Below are 21,091 nucleotides of genomic sequence, written 5' to 3'. Positions count from 1 at the left end.
CAATTTGTGTCTCTCTGTCTGTATGTGTGTGTGTCTCTCTCTGTCTGTGTCTCTGTATCTGTGTGAGCCTCTGTGTCTCTCTGTCTGTCTCTCTCTCTGTCTGTGTGTGTGTCTCTCTCTGTGTCTGTGTGACGCTGTCTGTGTCTCTGTGTGTGTTTCTATATCTGTGTGCCTCTGTGTGTCTCTCTGTCTATGTCTGTGTGTGTATCTGTCTGTGTGCATCTGTCTCTCTGTGTCGTGTGTCTGTCTCTCTGTGTCGTGTGTGTGTCTCTCTGTGTGTCTCTCTGTCTCTTTCTGTGTGCATGTCTCCCTCTCCGTCTGTGTGTATCTCTCAATCTGTCTGTGTCTGTCTGTCTGTGTGTGTCTCTGTCTGTCTCTCTCTCGCTGACAGTGTCTCTCTCTCTGTCTCTGTCTGTGTGTGTTTCTCTGTGTGTGTGTGTCTGTCTCTCTGTTTCTGTGTGTGTGTGTGTCTGTCTGGGTATGTGTGTGTCGCTCTCTCTCGGTGTCTCTAATATTTGCTTATTCATTACCCACCATTATCCATCCCTACTGGTGGTGCGGGCTTTGTTCCCCAAGGCGTCTGTATTGGCTGTCCATAGACCATCTCTGCCCCAACGCATTCCTCAGTGTCACCTGCATTAAAATCAAGATGGCATCAGCACCTTTTTGGGCACTTTTAGCCGTGTTTCCTCAGTTGTTCTGGCCAGTTTTGTGTTTCGTTCACACATTCCTGCTGCCTGGGGTTCACGGCACTCGTGGAAGATCGCCAGTTCCTGAAACAATTCTTCATTTATCTTATTTGTAACATTTTTACATTTAATTTAACATATGCATTAAAAAACTTAAATTTCTTATTTGAAAATAAGATAAAATTAATGCATAGTAATTCAAAAAGTAACCCCTCCCACAGCTGCCCAATAGAAAACAATAAAGAGAGAAAACATCTAGATAGTATTTATAAAAATTGACCAAAACTCTCAAATAAAATCTTGCTTTTCTTGGTTTTAGGAGTCAGAAAGTTCGTGTTGGGTGATTACAATTTAATTCCTACAATTGGTAAATACACATCCCAAATCTTCAAAAGAGAAATTCAAATTTGTTCCGTGAATTCGATGTAATTATTTCGTGGGAATCAATGGCCTATTTCAGTGTGGCCATCGACCCATTCCCAAATACGCATCGGACTTCCAAGTTACTGCCACACATTTTAACCCTATAACAATTACAGCACAGAAACAGGTCATTTGGCCCTTCTTGACTGCACTGAACTAAATACTCTCCTCTCGTACCACCTCTCTGCATTCCCCTCCCCTCCAATTTTTCCTGAAATGACAAAATGGACCCTGCCGCCACTATTTCTCCCGGAAGCTCACTCCACTCAGCCACCACTCTGAGTAAAGAAGTTCCCCGTCATGTTACTTCCAAACTTTTACCTCCTGTTTCAATCTCTGAGATTTTTTCATTATTTTTTTCCTTTTGAATTGAACATTACGATATATGTTAATGCACTTTTCAAATTGTTTTACAATGTAAACAATATTTTAAAGAAAAATCTGTAGATTTCACCATCTGAGGTGGAGGAACTAAACTGTGGTTTCGGTGGGTCCACGCCTAGGGGTATTCGGATTATTTTAAACTGGACCGTCTTCCAATGTCTGCAGCGGAACTGGCAGAAAGAGGATTGGGCTGTCGGTGTCATTGTTAATGACGTCTCATTCCAGTACAGAAACCTTCCAGTCTGTGGTGAACTGATTTTCTCATCCCACTGACCAGCACCCATTTCATATCCCTTCATACCCCTCCCATCCATGCCCATATCAAATGCTTTCTGCAGTTAAGCCATTTCTGAATCCACACATCCATAGATCCCAAGCCTTATGACTGAGTCTGTGGAGCCTATCAAATGTCTATGTTTGTGTGTGTCTCTGTGTGGGTCTCTCTCTCTCTGTGTCTCTCTCTCTCTGTGTCTGTGTGTGTCTCTGTGTCTGTGTGTGTCTCTCCCTCTTATGTGTGTCTCTGTCTGTCTGTTTGTGTGTCGCTGTGTGTGTGTCTCTCACTCCCTCTGTGTCACAATTTGTGTCTCTCTGTCTGTATGTGTGTGTCTCTCTCTGTCTGTGTCTCTGTATCTGTGTGAGTCTCTGTGTCTGTCTCTGTGTGTCTGTGTCTCTCTGTCTGTGTCTCTCTCTCTCTGTGTCTCTCTCTCTCTGTCTGTGTGTGTGGTCTCTCTGTGTCTCTGTGTGTGTTTCTATATCTGTGTGTCTGTGTGTGTCTATGTCTCTGTGTGTGTCTCTCTATCTGTCTCTGTGTGTCTGTCTGTGTGTTTGTGTGTCTCTGTCTGTTTGTGTGTCGCTGTGTGTGTGTCTCTCTCTGTGTCTCAATTTGTGTCTCTCTGTCTGTATGTGTGTGTGTCTCTCTCTGTCTGTGTGTGTGTCTCTCTCTGTGTCTGTGTGACGCTGTCTGTGTCTCTGTGTGTGTTTCTATATCTGTGTGCCTCTGTGTGTCTCTCTGTCTATGTCTGTGTGTGTGTATCTGTCTGTGTGTGTCTGTCTCTCTGTGTCGTGCATCTGTCTCTCTGTGTCGTGCGTCTGTCTCTCTGTGTCGTGTGTGTGTCTCTCTGTGTGTCTCTCTGTCTCTTTCTGTGTGCATGTCTCCCTCTCCGTCTGTGTGTATCTCTCAATCTGTCTGTGTCTGTCTGTCTGTGTGTGTCTCTGTCTGTCTCTCTCTCGCTGACAGTGTCTCTCTCTCTGTCTCTGTCTGTGTGTGTTTCTCTGTGTGTCTGTGTCTGTCTCTCTGTTTCTGTGTGTGTGTGTGTCTGTCTGGGTATGTGTGTGTCGCTCTCTCTCGGTGTCTCTAATATTTGCTTATTCATTACCCACCATTATCCATTCCTACTGGTGGTGTGGGCTTTGTTCCCCAAGGCGTCTGTATTGGCTGTCCATAGACCATCTCTGCCCCAACGCATTCCTCAGTGTCACCTGCATTAAAATCAAGATGGCATCAGCACCTTTTTGGGCACTTTTAGCCGTGTTTCCTCAGTTGTTCTGGCCAGTTTTGTGTTTCGTTCACACATTCCTGCTGCCTGGGGTTCACGGCACTCGTGGAAGATCGCCAGTTCCTGAAACAATTCTTCATTTATCTTATTTGTAACATTTTTACATTTAATTTAACATATGCATTAAAAAACTTAAATTTCTTATTTGAAAATAAGATAAAATTAATGCATAGTGATTTCAAAAGTAACCCCTCCCACAGCTGCCCAATAGAAAACAATAAAGAGAGAAAACATCTAGATAGTATTTATAAAAATTGACCAAAACTCTCAAATAAAATCTTGCTTTTCTTGGTTTTAGGAGTCAGAAAGTTCGTGTTGGGTGATTACAACTTAATTCCTGCAATTGGTAAATACACATCCCAAATCTTCAAAAGAGAAATTCAAATTTGTTCCGTGAATTCGATGTAATTATTTCGTGGGAATCAATGGCCTATTTCAGTGTGGCTATCGACCCATTCCCAAATACGCATCGGACTTCCAAGTTACTGCCACACATTTTAACCCTATAACAATTACAGCACAGGTCATTTGGCCCTTCTTGTCTGCACTGAACTAAATACTCTCCTCTCGTACCACCTCTCTGCATTCCACTCCCCTCCAATTTTCCCTGAAATGACAAAATGGACCCTGCCGCCACTATTTCTCCCGGAAGCTCACTCCACTCAGCCACCACTCTGAGTAAAGAAGTTCCCCCTCATGTTACTTCCAAACTTTTGCCTCTTAACTCAATACCTCCTGTTTCAATCTCTGCTCCCCGCAATGAAAAAAGTCTATCCACATCAACACTTTCCATCCTCCTAGTAATTTTAAAGACCTCAATCAAATCCCCTCTCAACCATCTACAATCCAAAGAATAAAGACTTCATTTGCTCAATCTTTCTTTGTAATCTAGTTGCTGATATCCAGGTAACATTGACGTAAATCTTCTCTGCACCCTCTCTACTTTGTTGATAGCTTTCCTCTCATTTGGTGACCAGAAGTGCACACAGTATCTCAACAGGGCCTCACCAATACCTTGTCTAGTCTCAACCTCACTGCCCGACTCCTGTATTCTATGCTATGGTTGATCAAGGCCAGCTATTTGAACAGATTCTTTTCGAGGTACTCTCTGATTACCCTCCAATAATTTACCTATCACTGTCAGGCTCACCTAGTTGGCTTTTGAAGCCGTTTTTCAACAAAGGAACATTAGATTACATCCATTCCTCTGGCACCTCACCCGTGGATAAACAGGTTTTAAATATTTCTGTCAGAGCCCTTGCAATTTCTACTCTTCTTTCCCTCAAGGCCAAGGGAATATCATGTCAGACCTCCATCCACCAACAGACAAAAATCAGCCATCACAAGGTGAAGGCAGGACAGTAGTCCCACCTCTCCAGCACGAGTCACCCCAGGATCAAGTCAGCACTGACTGCAAGAAGTTTCTACATCCTCTCGGTGTCTGTGTGGATTTCCTCCCACACTCCACAGCTCAAGGGGGCCGTAAGTTCATTGGCGATTTGGGAAGCTCAAGACCATGGGGTGGAAGTGCACATTCTGGTCCTGGGGGCATCAATTCAATTCAACAGCACAGATGAACCTTTGGGCACGACCTGATCTTTTTCTGGTTTCAAACTCATTATTTTTGAAAATTGTATGTGCACCTCTAATGCAACACGACTGCTGCTAAACAGGCTTCTTGATACATATCCATGACAAGAACTCGGGAGAATCTGATTTGGTTACTAGACTTTTGAACAGAACAGTGTCTGGACATTTTATCCCTAAACTGAAACTTTATAGACATACAGAACAAAAAGAGGGCAAAACAAGCTTGTGTCTCACCAATACCACAATTCACGGACACTTTTTAAGTTCTCAAGGGTGGCAGAAAAGACAAAGAACAGACAAACTCCTTCCACACCGTCACTTTGAGAGCTTTGGACTCACCATGCTGTAAATATTGCCAAGCCATCACTCTCTCTCCAAATCAATGACCAAAAGTACTGGCTGAGCAATAGATTTGAGACATTTTACCCGCTATGTAGCAATCAGGCACAAGGAAAATTGCTGCTTCCATTGTAAAGTATTTAGGAATCTCAGACCACAAACAACCTTCACCCCGAAAAACAAGCAATTCTCCACAATAAAACTAGGTTTCCTTCCTGTCTGCAAGCATTTGCTCTCTTGAGTCTGAATGGCACAAGTGGGGAAACCGTTTCAAACCCATGACCTGAAACAGCATATTCTCTTCCCTAATTGGAGCTGTCTTGAATTGGCCACCACTGCCTAAGCAAGAATGAACTGGGAGATCTCACACTTGCTCCTTCACAGGTGAGACCTCCCTGTTCATTGGAGCTCCATATTATCCATCTTGCTCTATTTTGTTAACCTTAATCAAGTCTCCTCTCATTCTCCGACACTCCCATGAAAAATAAAAATCATGTATCCTGTAGTTCGCGAGTCCGGACACCAGGTGGTGGTATTATACCTATCTCTCTCTCTCTCTCTCCCTCGCTTCATGCATGCAGTACTCGGTGTGAACATGCGGTGGCAGCACTTTACAGCCCTTGCAATCTGCAGCTTGGACTGGAGATGGTTGGTTTGCACCTCGTGGGCTCTTGCACCAAGATTGAAGATTTGGAGATTTCCCATTGATTGGCAGAGAACATACACGACATCACATCCAACCCTGAGATTCCCTTTTTCCTGTGGACACGGCCGAATTCCCACGCATGGGTCGTGCAAAAATAAACGGTTCAGTGGAAACCTGGAAAGATAAAAGAATTGAAAACAAAGAAAATCAATAAAGTGCTGCAAGAGTCCTGAAATGAGTTCCTGATTGAGTCTGAAGGTGGAGGGGGAGCAGCTTTCCTGAACCTGGGGGTGTGAGTCTTGAGGCTCCTTGTGCTCCAATTGTTGCTTTGGTCTGGGCTTCTGTCCTTTTGCCTAGATTCTCATCCTCTGCTTTTTCAGTCTGAACCTTGCCATCAGCCCCAGGAATAAAAACGTGGAGATATGGATCGGAATTCTTTCTGGCTGGGTACACGTTGTAACACGGAGCCTGGAGCACCTCAAACACTGCTCTCATCCTCGTGTGTTCACGGCTAGAGACGAGAACAAATCTGGTCCTTAGCCACTGATAAATCCATCTCCAGGATGCTGGCACTTTATTCCTGTGTGTTTGCTTTGAACCTTGCTTCGTGCTAGGGCTTTGAATTAAGAATTTTTCATTATTTTTTTCCTTTTGAATTGAACATTACGATATATGTTAATGCACTTTTCAAATTATTTTACAATGTAAACAATATTTTAAAGAAAAATCTGTAGATTTCACCACCTGAGGTGGAGGAACTGAACTGTGGTTTCGGTGGGTCCACGCCTAGGGGTATTCGGATTATTTTAAACTGGACCGTCTTCCAATGTCTGCAGCGGAACTGGCAGAAAGAGGATTGGGCTGTCGGTGTCATTGTTAATGACGTCTCATTCCAGTACAGAAACCTTCCAGTCTGTGATGAACTGATTTTCTCATCCCACTGACCAGCACCCATTTCATATCCCTTCATACCCCTCCCATCCATGCCCATATCAAATGCTTTCTGCAGTTAAGCCATTTCTGAATCCACACATCCATAGATCCCAAGCCTTATGACTGAGTCTGTGGAGCCTATCAAATGTCTATGTTTGTGTGTGTCTCTCTGTGTCTGTGTGTGTCTCTCTGTGGGTCTCTCTCTCTCTCTCTCTCTGTGTCTGTGTGTGTCTCTGTGTGTCTCTCCCTCTGTATGTGTGTCTCTGTCTGTCTGTTTGTGTGTCGCTGTGTGTGTGTCTCTCACTCCCTCTGTGTCACAATTTGTGTCTCTCTGTCTGTATGTGTGTGTCTCTCTCTGTCTGTGTCTCTGTATCTGTGTGAGTCTCTGTGTCTGTCTCTGTGTGTCTGTGTCTCTCTCTCTGTGTCTCTCTCTCTGTGTCTCTGTGTGTGTTTCTATATCTGTGTGTCTCTGTGTGTCTATGTCTCTGTGTGTGTCTCTCTATCTGACTGTGTGTGTCTGTCTGTGTGTTTGTGTGTCTCTGTCTGTTTGTGTGTCGCTGTGTGTGTGTGTCTCTCTCTGTGTCACAATTTGTGTCTCTCTGTCTTTATGTGTGTGTCTCTCTCTGTCTGTGTCTCTGTATCTGTGTGAGCCTCTGTGTCTCTCTCTGTCTGTGTCTCTCTCTGTCTGTGTGTGTGTCTCTCTCTGTGCCTGTGTGTCACTGTCTGTGTCTCTGTGTGTGTTTCTATATCTGTGTGCCTCTGTGTGTGTGTATCTGTCTGTGTGTGTCTGTCTCTCTGTGTCGTGCATCTGTCTCTCTGTGTCGTGTGCCTGTCTCTTTGTGTCGTGTGTGTGTCTCTGTCTCTGGCTGTGTGTGTGTGTCTGTCTCTTTGTGTCGTGTGTGTGTCTGTCTCTTTGTGTCGTGTGTGTGTCTCTCTGTGTGTCTCTCTGTCTCTTTCTGTGTGCATGTCTCCCTCTCCGTCTGTGTGTATCTCTCAATCTGTCTGTGTCTGTCTGTCTGTGTGTGTCTCTGTCTGTCTCTCTCTCGCTGACAGTGTCTCTCTCTCTGTCTCTGTCTGTGTGTGTTTCTCTGTGTGTCTGTGTCTGTCTCTCTGTTTCTGTGTGTGTGTGTGTCTGTCTGGGTATGTGTGTGTCGCTCTCTCTCGGTGTCTCTAATATTTGCTTATTCATTACCCACCATTATCCATTCCTACTGGTGGTGCGGGCTTTGTTCCCCAAGGCGTCTGTATTGGCTGTCCATAGACCATCTCTGCCCCAACGCATTCCTCGGTGTCACCTGCATTAAAATCAAGATGGCATCAGCACCTTTTTAGGCACTTTTAGCCGTGTTTCCTCAGTTGTTCTGGCCAGTTTTGTGTTTCGTTCACACATTCCTGCTGCCTGGGGTTCACGGCACTCGTGGAAGATCGCCAGTTCCTGAAACAATTCTTCATTGATCTTATTTGTAACATTTTTACATTTCATTTAACATATGCATTAAAAAACTTAAATTTCTTATTTGAAAATAAGATAAAATTAATGCATAGTGATTTCAAAAGTAACCCCTCCCACAGCTGCCCAATAGAAAACAATAAAGAGAGAAAACATCTAGATAGTATTTATAAAAATTGACCAAAACTCTCAAATAAAATCTTGCTTTTCTTGGTTTTAGGAGTCAGAAAGTTCGTGTTGGGTGATTACAACTTAATTCCTGCAATTGGTAAATACACATCCCAAATCTTCAAAAGAGAAATTCAAATTTGTTCCGTGAATTCGATGTAATTATTTCGTGGGAATCAATGGCCTATTTCAGTGTGGCCATCGACCCATTCCCAAATACGCATCGGACTTCCAAGTTACTGCCACACATTTTAACCCTATAACAATTACAGCACAGAAACAGGTCATTTGGCCCTTCTTGTCTGCACTGAACTAAATACTCTCCTCTCGTACCACCTCTCTGCATTCCCCTCCCCTCAATTTTTCCTGAAATGACAAAATGGACCCTGCCGCCACTATTTCTCCCGGAAGCTCACTCCACTCAGCCACCACTCTGAGTAAAGAAGTTCCCCCTCATGTTACTTCCAAACTTTTGCCTCTTAACTCAATACCTCCTGTTTCAATCTCTGCTCCCCGCAATGAAAAAAGTCTATCCACATCAACACTTTCCATCCTCCTAGTAATTTTAAAGACCTCAATCAAATCCCCTCTCAACCATCTACAATCCAAAGAATAAAGACTTCATTTGCTCAATCTTTCTTTGTAATCTAGTTGCTGATATCCAGGTAACATTGACGTAAATCTTCTCTGCACCCTCTCTACTTTGTTGATAGCTTTCCTCTCATTTGGTGACCAGAAGTGCACACAGGATCTCAACAGGGCCTCACCAATACCTTGTCTAGTCTCAACCTCACTGCCCGACTCCTGTATTCTATGCTATGGTTGATCAAGGCCAGCTATTTGAACAGATTCTTTTCGAGGTACTCTCTGATTACCCTCCAATAATTTACCTATCACTGTCAGGCTCACCTGGTTGGCTTTTGAAGCCGTTTTTCAACAAAGTAACATTAGATTACATCCATTCCTCTGGCACCTCACCCGTGGATAAACAGGTTTTAAATATTTCTGTCAGAGCCCTTGCAATTTCTACTCTTCTTTCCCTCAAGGCCAAGGGAATATCATGTCAGACCTCCATCCACCAACAGACAAAAATCAGCCATCACAAGGTGAAGGCAGGACAGTAGTCCCACCTCTCCAGCACGAGTCACCCCAGGATCAAGTCAGCACTGACTGCAAGAAGTTTCTACATCCTCTCGGTGTCTGTGTGGATTTCCTCCCACACTCCACAGCTCAAGGGGGCCGTAAGTTCATTGGCGATTTGGGATGCTCAAGACCATGGGGTGGAAGTGCACATTCTGGTCCTGGGGGCATCAATTCAATTCAACAGCACAGATGAACCTTTGGGCACGACCTGATCTTTTTCTGGTTTCAAACTCATTATTTTTGAAAATTGTATGTGCACCTCTAATGCAACACGACTGCTGCTAAACAGGCTTCTTGATACATATCCATGACAAGAACTCGGGAGAATCTGATTTGGTTGCTAGACTTTTGAACAGAACAGTGTCTGGACATTTTATCCCTAAACTGAAACTTTATAGACATACAGAACAAAAAGAGGGCAAAACAAGCTTGTGTCTCACCAATACCACAATTCACAGACACTTTTTAAGTTCTCAAGGGTGGCAGAAAACACAAAAATAGACAAACTCCTTCCACACTGTCACTTTGAGAGCTTTGGACTCACCATGCTGTAAATATTGCCAAGCCATCACTCTCTCTCCAAATCAATGACCAAAAGTACTGGCTGAGCGATAGATTTGAGACATTTTACCCGCTATGTAGCAATCAGGCACAAGGAAAATTGCTGCTTCCATTGTAAAGTATTTAGGAATCTCAGACCACAAACAACCTTCACCCCGAAAAACAAGCAATTCTCCACAATAAAACTAGGTTTCCTTCCTGTCTGCAAGCATTTGCTCTCTTGAGTCTGAATGGCACAAGTGGGGAAACCGTTTCAAACCCATGACCTGAAACAGCATATTCTCTTCCCCTAATTGGAGCTGTCTTGAATTGGCCACCACTGCCTAAGCAAGAATGAACTGGGAGATCTCACACTTGCTCCTTCACAGGTGAGACCTCCCTGTTCATTGGAGCTCCATATTATCCATCTTGCTCTATTTTGTTAACCTTAATCAAGTCTCCTCTCATTCTCCGACACTCCCATGAAAAATAAAAATCATGTATCCTGTAGTTCGCGAGTCCGGACACCAGGTGGTGGTATTATACCTAGATCTCTCTCCCTCGCTTCATGCATGCAGTACTCGGTGTGAACATGCGGTGGCAGCACTTTACAGCCCTTGCAATCTGCAGCTTGGACAGGAGATGGTTGCTTTGCACCTCGTGGGCTCTTGCACCAAGATTGAAGATTTGGAGATTTCCCATTGATTGGCAGAGAACATACACGACATCACATCCAACCCTGAGATTCCCTTTTTCCTGTGGACACGGCCGAATTCCCACGCATGGGTCGTGCAAAAATAAACGGTTCAGTGGAAACCTGGAAAGATAAAAGAATTGAAAACAAAGAAAATCAATAAAGTGCTGCAAGAGTCCTGAAATGAGTTCCTGATTGAGTCTGAAGGTGGAGGGGGAGCAGCTTTCCTGAACCTGGGGGTGTGAGTCTTGAGGCTCCTTGTGCTCCAATTGTTGCTTTGGTCTGGGCTTCTGTCCTTTTGCCTAGATTCTCATCCTCTGCTTTTTCAGTCTGAACCTTGCCATCAGCCCCAGGAATAAAAACGTGGAGATATGGATCGGAATTCTTTCTGGCTGGGTACACGTTGTAACACGGAGCCTGGAGCACCTCAAACACTGCTCTCATCCTCGTGTGTTCACGGCTAGAGACGAGAACAAATCTGGTCCTTAGCCACTGATAAATCCATCTCCAGGATGCTGGCACTTTATTCCTGTGTGTTTGCTTTGAACCTTGCTTCGTGCTAGGGCTTTGAATTAAGAATTTTTCATTATTTTTTTCCTTTTGAATTGAATATTACAATATATGCTAATGCACTTTTCAAATTGTTTAACAATGGAAACAATATTTTAAAGAAAAATCTGTAGATTTCACCACCTGAGGTGGAGGAACTAAACTGTGGTTTCGGTGGGTCCATGCCCAGGGGTATTCGGATTATTTTAAACAGGACCGTCTTCCAATGTCTGCAGCGGAACTGGCAGAAAGAGGATTAGGCTGTCGGTGTCATTGTTAATGACGTCTCATTCCAGCACAGAAACCTTCCAGTCTGTGGTGAACTGATTTTCTCATCCCACTGACCAGCACCCATTTCATATCCCTTCATACCCCTCCCATCCATGCCCATATCCAAATGCTTTCTGCAGTTAAGCCATTTCTGAATCCACACATCCATAGATCCGAAGCCTTATGACTTAGTGTGTGAAGCCTATCAAATGCCTCACCAAAATGAAGACAAACCTCATCCTCTGCCAGACCTTCATCCATTCCTTTTAGTAACACTTGATGGTTGAGGTCAGGGGTCCCCAAACGGGTCAGACTGTCCTCATAGCATCCCTGATCCCTCATTGACCTCAACGCCAGGAATCCTGGCGCTGGATGGGGTGGGGGGAACATCACTGCCGCATCTACTTGAGGAACAGAGAGTCCTGTGGAAAAGTGGAACCTTTCTATTATTGGCCCTGACCACCCGTCTCACTTGCAGGTCCCCATCCCCAGCCCCCTCACATCGCTCACAAACTTCCCGCTCATTCCCATCCAAGGGTCCCCGACCCCCTCACACTCACTGGTCCTCCTCACCCTCGCAGATCCCAAACCCCGTCACCGTTCTGGGTCCTCAACCTCCTGAGCTTCACGGTTCTACCTCAGGCTCTCAGGTCCCCCTCACCCTTCTGGGCCCCCCTCCCTCCTCCCCCCTCAGCCTCACGTGTCTCCGATCCCCACTCACCCTTCTGGGTTCCCGACAACCCCTCAGCCTAGAGGATCGCCGACACCCCTCTCACCCACGCAGGTCCCCAACACCCCTCACCCATCTGGTTCCCCCCTCACCCATCTGGTTCCCCCTCACCCTTCTGGTTCCCCCTCACCCTTCTGGTTCCCCCTCACCCTTCTGGTTCCCCCTCACCCTTCTGGTTCCCCTCAACCTTCTGGTTGCCCCTCCCTCCTCAGCCTCACCGGTCCCTGATGCCCCCACACCTTTCTAGGTCCCAACCACCCTCAGCCTCGCGGGGCCCAACCACCCTCAGCCTAGCGGGGTCCAACCACCCTCAGCCTCGCGGGGCCCCGACACCCATCAGCCTCGCGGGTGCCCGACCCCCCCTCAGCCTCATGGGTCCCCGACCCTCGTGAGCCACGTGGGGCCCGACCCCCTAAGCCTCACGGGTCACCCCCTCAGCCTCGCGGGCCCCGACCCCCCTCAGCCTCACCTGGCACAACGCCCCTCAGCCTCGCGGGACCCAACACCCCACAGCCTCGCGGGGCCCAACCCCCCACAGCCTCGCAGAGCCCAACACCCCACAGCCTCGCGGGGCCCAACCGCCTTCAGCCTCGCGGCCACCGACCAACATCAACCTCGCGGGTCCCCGACCGACCTCAGCCTCGCGTGTCCCCGACCACCCTTAGCCTCGCGGGTCCCCGACCCCACTCAGCCTCACGCTTCCCCCTCCCCCCAACAGCCTCACGGACCCCGACCCCCCTTCAGCCTCGCGGGTCCCCGACTACCACACCCTAATGTCACCCCGATCCAAACTCCCTCACGGTTCCCCGGACCCACCTCACAACCATCCCTCTGCACGTTCCCCTCCGAGCTCCGGCCGCCCCAGACACAAACGGCGATCCGTGGAAACTCCGTCCTCTCTGGTCTCGCTCCCAAAATGCCTCGATTCTCACCCGTGAAGAACCGACACGAACCTCTCTCTCCCTCCCGCTCGCCAACTACTCCTCCAAAGGCGGGAAAGATCAACAACATGGCGGCCTCCAGGGGTCGCTCTCGCGAGAGCTTTGGCCACCCCTGCACGGGATCTCTTCTCCGCCACCCCGAGCCCCTGTATGGAGCCCTTTGGAGCCCCCTCTGTCCTGAGAACCTCGACCCACTGGGGAAGGGTCCAAGAGTTGCCTCGGGCCTCCAGTCCATCTCCCCTTCAGGCTGCACATTTCCACATCAGGACCTGCACCACATTCCCCCACAAGATTCCAGTCCATCCCACCTCCACCACCTTGGCCCAAAGCTCATTCCACGCTCCCACCCCCCTCTGAGGGAAAAAAAATCCCCCTTCAATCTCAATCCATGTCCTCCTCTTTGAATCTCTCCCACTCTTCTTGGTAACAGCCTGTCCCCATGGACACGATCTGTCCCCACTCACAATTTTCAAATCTTCCTCAATCTTCTACGGTCCAGGGAATAAAGTCCCAGCCTGTCCAACCTTCCCCTGGAACTCAAACCCCGAAAGCCAGACCACCTTCTTGTCCCTCTCCTCGATGCGCTCTCATTCCTATCCTTCCTCTCCTCCGGCCACCCAAACGGCACACAATGTTCCCCAGTTGGCCTCACCCAGGCCTTGTCCAACTTCCTCGTAGCCTCCCACCTCCTGCACTCAATCCTCTCATTTCTGAAGGCCAAAATACCAGAAGCATTCTTCACCCCCCCACCCCCCCCCCCCCATCTCTACATGGGACTCCACTTTCGGGCAGTTCTGTATCACAGTTCCCCAATCCCTTTGTTTGACAACACTCCTCAATGGTCTGCCATTTAACATTCAAACTCTTACGTTTTAAGAATCAATTGCAGAGATCCATGGATGTGGGAAGTCAGGAGGGTTAGGGACTGGCTGCAGGTCGATGAGACTGGCAGAATGATATTTCACCATGGATGAGAAGGGCCGAAGGGTCTCTTTTCTTTGCTGTGGGGTTTCTAGGGTAGAGTTCACACCATTCTCAGGAAGGAGGATGAGCAGACAATGTCATGGTCCATGGGTAGGAAAGTTGATGAGATCCTGCCAGGAGAGATGAGAGATGAGAGAGTTAAGTGCGAAGGTGAAGGGCACAACCAAGGGGTCTCTCTCTGTCTGTTTGTGTGCGTGTGTAACTACGTCTGTGTGTTTCTCTCTATGTCTGTGTGTGTGTCTCTCTCTGTCTGTCTCTCGGTCTGAGTGTGTCTCTGTCTCTGTGTCTGACTCTGTCTGTGTCTCTCTCTGTCTGTGTGTGTCTCTCTCTCTGTGTATCTCCCTCTGTGTGTGTGTCTCTGTGTCTGTTTGTGTGTCTCTGTCTGTCTGTTTGTCGCTCTGTGTGTGTGTCTCTCTCTCCCTCTGTGTCACAATTTGTGTCTCTCTGTCTGTATATGTGTGTGTGTCTCCCTGTCTATGTCTCTGTATCTGAGTCTCTGTATCTGAGTCTCTGTGTGTGTGTGTGTCTCTCTCTCTGTCTGTGTCTTTCTCTCTCTCTGTCCCTCTCTCTGTGTGTCTCTCTCACTCTGTGTTTCTCTCTCTGTGTCTCTGTGTGTGTTTCTATATCTGTGTCTCTGTCTCTGTGTGTGTCTCTATGTCTGTCTCTCTGTGTCGTGTGTTTGTCTCTGTGTGTGTGTGTGTCTGTCCTCATAGCATCCCTGATCCCTCATTGACGTCAACGCCAGGAATCCTGGCGCTGGATGGGGTGGTGGGAACATCACTGCCGCATCTACTTGAGGAACAGAGAGTCCTGTGGAAAAGTGGAACCTTTCTATTATTGGCCCTGACCACCCGTCCCCCTCACATCGCTCACAAACTTCCCGCTCATTCCCATCCAAGGGTCCCCGACCCCCTCACACTCACTGGTCCTCCTCACCCTCGCAGTTCCCAAACCCCGTCACCGTTCTGGGTCCTCAACCTCCTGAGCTTCACGGTTCTACCTCAGGCTCTCAGGTCACCCTCACCCTTCTGGGCCCCCCTCCCTCCTCCCCCCTCAGCCTCACGTGTCTCCGATCCCCGCTCACCCTTCTGGGTTCCCGACAACCCCTCAGCCTAGAGGATCGCCGACACCCCTCTCAGCCACGCAGGTCCCCAACACCCCTCACCCATCTGGTTCCCCCCTCACCCATCTGGTTCCCCCTCACCCTTCTGGTTCCCCTCAACCTTCTGGCTGGCCCTCCCTCCTCAGCCTCACCGGTCCCTGATGCCCCCTCACCTTTCTAGGTCCCAACCACCCTCAGCCTCGTGGAGTCCAACCACCCTCAGCCTCGCGGGGCCCCGACCCCCATCAGCCTCGCGGGTGCCCGACCCCCCCTCAGCCTCATGGGTCCACGACCCTCGTGAGCCACGTGGGGCCCGACCTCCTCAGCCTCACGGGTCACACCCTCAGCCTCGCGGGCCCCGACCACCCTCAGCCTCGCCGGGACCCAACGCCCCTCAGCCTCGTGGGACCCAACGCCCCTCAGCCTCGTGGGACCCAACGCCCCTCAGCCTCGCGGGGCCCAACCCCCCACAGCCTCGCGGGGCCCAACCCCCCCACAGCCTCGCGGGGCCCAACCCCCCACAGCCTCGCGGGGCCCAACCCCCCACAGCCTCGCGGGGCCCAACCCCCTTCAGCCTCGCGGCCCCCAACCGACCTCAGCCTCGCGGGTCCCCGACCGACCTCAGCCTCGCGTGTCCCCGACCCCCCTTAGCCTCGCGGGTCCCCGACCCCACTCAGCCTCACGTTTACCCCTCCCCCCAACAGCCTCACGGACCCCGACCCCCCTTCAGCCTCGCGGGTCCCCGACTACCACACCCTAATGTCACCCCGACCCAAACTCCCTCATGGTTCCCCGGACCCACCTCACAACCATCCCTCTGCACGTTCCCCTCCGAGCTACGGCCGCCCCAGACCCAAAGGGCGACCCGTGGAAACTCCGTCCTCTCTGGTCTCGCTCCCAAAATGCCTCGATTCCCGCCCGTGAAGAACCGACACAAACCTCTCTCTCCCTCCCGCTCGCCAACTACTCCTCCAAAGGCGGGAAAGATCAACAACATGGCGGTCCCCAGGGGTCGCTCTCGCGAGAGCTTTGGCCACCCCTGCACGGGATCTCTTCGCCACCACGAGCCCCTGGATGGAGCCCTTTGGAGCCCCCTCTGTCCTGAGAACCTCGTCCCACTGGGGAAGGGTCCGAGAGTTGCCTCGGGCCTCCAGTCCATCTCCCCTTCAGGCTGCACATTTCCACACCAGGACCTGCACCACATTCCCCCACAAGATTCCAGTCCATCCCACCTCCACCACCTTGGCCCAAAGCTCATTCCACGCTCCCACCCCCCTCTGAGGGAAAAAAAATTCCCCTTCAATCTCAATCCATGTCCTCCTCTTTGAATCTCCCCCACTCTCCTTGGAAACAGCCTGTCCCCATGGACACGATCCGTCCCCACTCACAATTTTAAATCTTCCTCAATCTTCTACGCTCCAGGGAATAAAGTCCCAGCCTGTCCAACCTTCCCCTGGAACTCAAACCCCGAAAGCCAGACCACCTTCTTGTCCCTCTCCTCGATGCGCTCTCATTCCTATCCTTCCTCTCCTCCGGCCACCCAAACGGCACACAATGTTCCCCAGTTGGCCTCACCCAGGCCTTGTCCAACTTCCTCGTAGCCTCCCACCTCCTGCACTCAATCCTCTCATTTCTGAAGGCCAAAATACCAGAAGCATTCTTCACCCCCCCACCCCCCCCCCCCCCCATCTCTACATGGGACTCCACTTTCGGGCAGTTCTGTATCACAGTTCCTCAATCCCTTTGTTTGACAACACTCCTCAATGGTCTGCCATTTAACATTCAAACTCTTACGTTTTAAGAATCAATTGCAGAGATCCATGGATGTGGGAAGTCAGGAGGGTTAGGGACTGGCTGCAGGTCGATGAGACTGGCAGAATGATATTTCACCATGGACGAGAAGGGCCGAAGGGTCTCTTTTCTTTGCTGTGGGGTTTCTAGGGTAGAGTTCACACCATTCTCAGGATGGAGGATGAGCAGACAGATGTCATGGTCCACGGGTAGGAAAGGTGATGAAATCCTGCCAGGAGAGATGAGGGAGTTAAGTGCGAAGGTGAAGGGCACAACCAAGGGGTCTCTCTCTGTCTGTTTGTGTGCGTGTGTAACTACGTCTGTGTGTTTCTCTCTATGTCTGTGTGTCTGTCTCTCGGTCTGAGTGTGTCTCTGTCACTGTGTGTCTCTCTGTGTCTGAGTGTGTCTCTGTGTCTCTGTGTCTGACTCTGTCTGTGTCTCTGTCTGTGTGTGTCTCTCTCTCTGTGTATCTCCCTCTGTGTGTGTGTCTCTGTCTGTCTGTTTGTCGCTCTGTGTGTGTGTCTCTCTCTCCCTCTGTGTCACAATTTGTGTCTCTCTGTCTGTATGTGTGTGTGTCTCTCTGTCTATGTCGCTGTATCTGAGTCTCTGTGTGTGTGTCTCTCTCTCTCTGTCTGTGTCTTTCTCTCTCTCTGTGTGTCTGTCTCTCTCTCTCTGTGTTTCTCTCTCGGTGTGTGTTTCTATATCTGTGTCTCTGTCTCTGTGTGTGTCTCTCTGTCTATGTCTGTCTCTCTGTGTCGTGTGTTTGTCTCTCTGTGTGTGTGTGTCTGTCTCTCTGTGTCGTGTGCGTGTCTCTTTCTCCGTCTGTGTGTGTCTCTTGTCTGTCTCTCTCTCTCTGTCTGTGTATGTTTCTGTGTGTGTCTCTCTCTGTGTGTCTGTCTGTGTGTGTGTGTCTGTCTCTCTGTTTCTGTGTGTGTGTGTGTCTGTCTGGGTATGTGTGTGTCGCTCTCTCTCGGTGTCTCTAATATTTATTCATTACCCACCATTATCCATCCCTACTGGTGGTGCGGGCTTTGTTCCCCAAGGCGTCTGTATTGGCTGTCCATAGACCATCTCTGCCCCAACGCATTCCTCAGTGTCACCTGCATTAAAATCAAGATGGCATCAGCACCTTTTTGGGCACTTTTAGCCGTGTTTCCTCAGTTGTTCTGGCCAGTTTTGTGTTTCGTTCACACATTCCTGCTGCCTGGGGTTCACGGCACTCGTGGAAGATCGCCAGTTCCTGAAACAATTCTTCATTTATCTTATTTGTAACATTTTTACATTTAATTTAACATATGCATTAAAAAACTTAAATTTCTTATTTGAAAATAAGATAAAATTAATGCATAGTAATTCAAAAAGTAACCCCTCCCACAGCTGCCCAATAGAAAACAATAAAGAGAGAAAACATCTAGATAGTATTTATAAAAATTGACCAAAACTCTCAAATAAAATCTTGCTTTTCTTGGTTTTAGGAGTCAGAAAGTTCGTGTTGGGTGATTACAATTTAATTCCTACAATTGGTAAATACACATCCCAAATCTTCAAAAGAGAAATTCAAATTTGTTCCGTGAATTCGATGTAATTATTTCGTGGGAATCAATGGCCTATTTCAGTGTGGCCATCGACCCATTCCCAAATACGCATCGGACTTCCAAGTTACTGCCACACATTTTAACCCTATAACAATTACAGCACAGAAACAGGTCATTTGGCCCTTCTTGACTGCACTGAACTAAATACTCTCCTCTCGTACCACCTCTCTGCATTCCCCTCCCCTCCAATTTTTCCTGAAATGACAAAATGGACCCTGCCGCCACTATTTCTCCCGGAAGCTCACTCCACTCAGCCACCACTCTGAGTAAAGAAGTTCCCCGTCATGTTACTTCCAAACTTTTACCTCCTGTTTCAATCTCTGAGATTTCTTCATTATTTTTTTCCTTTTGAATTGAACATTACGATATATGTTAATGCACTTTTCAAATTGTTTTACAATGTAAACAATATTTTAAAGAAAAATCTGTAGATTTCACCATCTGAGGTGGAGGAACTAAACTGTGGTTTCGGTGGGTCCACGCCTAGGGGTATTCGGATTATTTTAAACTGGACCGTCTTCCAATGTCTGCAGCGGAACTGGCAGAAAGAGGATTGGGCTGTCGGTGTCATTGTTAATGACGTCTCATTCCAGTACAGAAACCTTCCAGTCTGTGATGAACTGATTTTCTCATCCCACTGACCAGCACCCATTTCATATCCCTTCATACCCCTCCCATCCATGCCCATATCAAATGCTTTCTGCAGTTAAGCCATTTCTGAATCCACACATCCATAGATCCCAAGCCTTATGACTGAGTCTGTGGAGCCTATCAAATGTCTATGTTTGTGTGTGTCTCTCTGTGTCTGTGTGTGTCTCTGTGTGGGTCTCTCTCTCTCTCTCTCTGTGTCTCTCTGTGTCTGTGTGTGTCTCTCCCTCTGTATGTGTGTCTCTGTCTGTCTGTCTGTGTGTCGCTGTGTGTGTGTCTCTCTCTCCCTCTGTGTCACAATTTGTGTCTCTCTGTCTGTATGTGTGTGTCTCTCTCTGTCTGTGTCTCTGTATCTGTGTGAGTCTCTGTGTCTGTCTCTGTGTGTCTGTGTCTCTCTGTCTGTGTCTCTCTCTCTCTGTCTGTGTGTGTGTCTCTCTGTGTCTCTGTGTGTGTTTCTATATCTGTGTGTCTGTGTGTGTCTATGTCTCTGTGTGTGTCTCTCTATCTGTCTGTGTGTGTCTGTCTGTGTGTTTGTGTGTCTCTGTCTGTTTGTGTGTCGCTGTGTGTGTGTCTCTGTCTGTTTGTGTGTCGCTGTGTGTGTGTCTCTCTCTGTGTCTCTGTGTCACAATTTGTGTCTCTCTGTCTGTATGTGTGTGTGTCTCTCTCTGTCTGTGTCTCTGTATCTGTGTGAGCCTCTGTGTCTCTCTGTCTGTCTCTCTCTCTGTCTGTGTGTGTGTCTCTCTCTGTGTCTGTGTGACGCTGTCTGTGTCTCTGTGTGTGTTTCTATATCTGTGTGCCTCTGTGTGTCTCTCTGTCTATGTCTGTGTGTGTATCTGTCTGTGTGCATCTGTCTCTCTGTGTCGTGTGTCTGTCTCTCTGTGTCGTGTGTGTGTCTCTCTGTGTGTCTCTCTGTCTCTTTCTGTGTGCATGTCTCCCTCTCCGTCTGTGTGTATCTCTCAATCTGTCTGTGTCTGTCTGTCTGTGTGTGTCTCTGTCTGTCTCTCTCTCGCTGACAGTGTCTCTCTCTCTGTCTCTGTCTGTGTGTGTTTCTCTGTGTGTGTGTGTCTGTCTCTCTGTTTCTGTGTGTGTGTGTGTCTGTCTGGGTATGTGTGTGTCGCTCTCTCTCGGTGTCTCTAATATTTGCTTATTCATTACCCACCATTATCCATCCCTACTGGTGGTGCGGGCTTTGTTCCCCAAGGCGTCTGTATTGGCTGTCCATAGACCATCTCTGCCCCAACGCATTCCTCAGTGTCACCTGCATTAAAATCAAGATGGCATCAGCACCTTTTTGGGCACTTTTAGCCGTGTTTCCTCAGTTGTTCTGGCCAGTTTTGTGTTTCGTTCACACATTCCTGCTGCCTGGGGTTCACGGCACTCGTGGAAGATCGCCAGTTCCTGAAACAATTCTTCATTTATCTTATTTGTAACATTTTTACATTTAATTTAACATATGCATTAAAAAACTTAAATTTCTTATTTGAAAATAAGATAAAATTAATGCATAGTAATTCAAAAAGTAACCCCTCCCACAGCTGCCCAATAGAAAACAATAAAGAGAGAAAACATCTAGATAGTATTTATAAAAATTGACCAAAACTCTCAAATAAAATCTTGCTTTTCTTGGTTTTAGGAGTCAGAAAGTTCGTGTTGGGTGATTACAATTTAATTCCTACAATTGGTAAATACACATCCCAAATCTTCAAAAGAGAAATTCAAATTTGTTCCGTGAATTCGATGTAATTATTTCGTGGGAATCAATGGCCTATTTCAGTGTGGCCATCGACCCATTCCCAAATACGCATCGGACTTCCAAGTTACTGCCACACATTTTAACCCTATAACAATTACAGCACAGAAACAGGTCATTTGGCCCTTCTTGACTGCACTGAACTAAATACTCTCCTCTCGTACCACCTCTCTGCA

At 48.0% G+C, this 21,091-nt stretch overlaps 1 protein-coding gene and 1 long non-coding RNA gene across 2 annotated transcripts; one reads left to right on the top strand and one right to left on the bottom strand.

Annotated features, from left to right (window-relative positions):
- The first annotated feature begins 11,746 nt into the window (after window positions 1-11,746).
- On the top strand, window positions 11,747-13,551 carry LOC138750381 (proline-rich protein 2-like). The gene is made up of 5 exons (XM_069912450.1): window positions 11,747-11,751; window positions 11,853-12,024; window positions 12,352-12,777; window positions 12,955-13,193; window positions 13,476-13,551. The coding sequence occupies exons 1-5, from the start codon at window positions 11,747-11,749 to the stop codon at window positions 13,549-13,551; spliced, it is 918 nt and encodes a 305-aa protein (XP_069768551.1).
- Window positions 13,552-13,945: 394 nt separating this feature from the next.
- On the bottom strand, window positions 13,946-17,967 carry LOC138750380 (uncharacterized). Its single transcript, XR_011349298.1, has 3 exons — window positions 17,924-17,967; window positions 16,926-17,151; window positions 13,946-14,139 (listed from the first exon to the last, which is right to left on the bottom strand). It is a non-coding gene; the product is annotated as an uncharacterized lncRNA (long non-coding RNA).
- Between the last annotated feature and the right edge of the window lie 3,124 nt (window positions 17,968-21,091).

The sequence above is a fragment of the Narcine bancroftii genome, unplaced genomic scaffold, assembly GCF_036971445.1.
Source record: "Narcine bancroftii isolate sNarBan1 unplaced genomic scaffold, sNarBan1.hap1 Scaffold_130, whole genome shotgun sequence".
NCBI lineage: Eukaryota > Metazoa > Chordata > Chondrichthyes > Torpediniformes > Narcinidae > Narcine > Narcine bancroftii.
Note: the sequence above shows the minus strand (reverse complement) of the source record. Positions and strands in the feature narration are given on the sequence as shown.

What these genes read in the sequence shown, in the direction of transcription:
- LOC138750381 (XM_069912450.1), top strand. An exon ending in GTTCTACCTCAGGCTCTCAG is followed by an intron (nt 12,025 to 12,351) that starts GTCCCCCTCACC and finishes ACACCTTTCTAG; the next exon opens with GTCCCAACCACCCTCAGCCT. An exon ending in CTCCGCCACCCCGAGCCCCT is followed by an intron (nt 13,194 to 13,475) that starts GTATGGAGCCCT and finishes TCTTGGTAACAG; the next exon opens with CCTGTCCCCATGGACACGAT.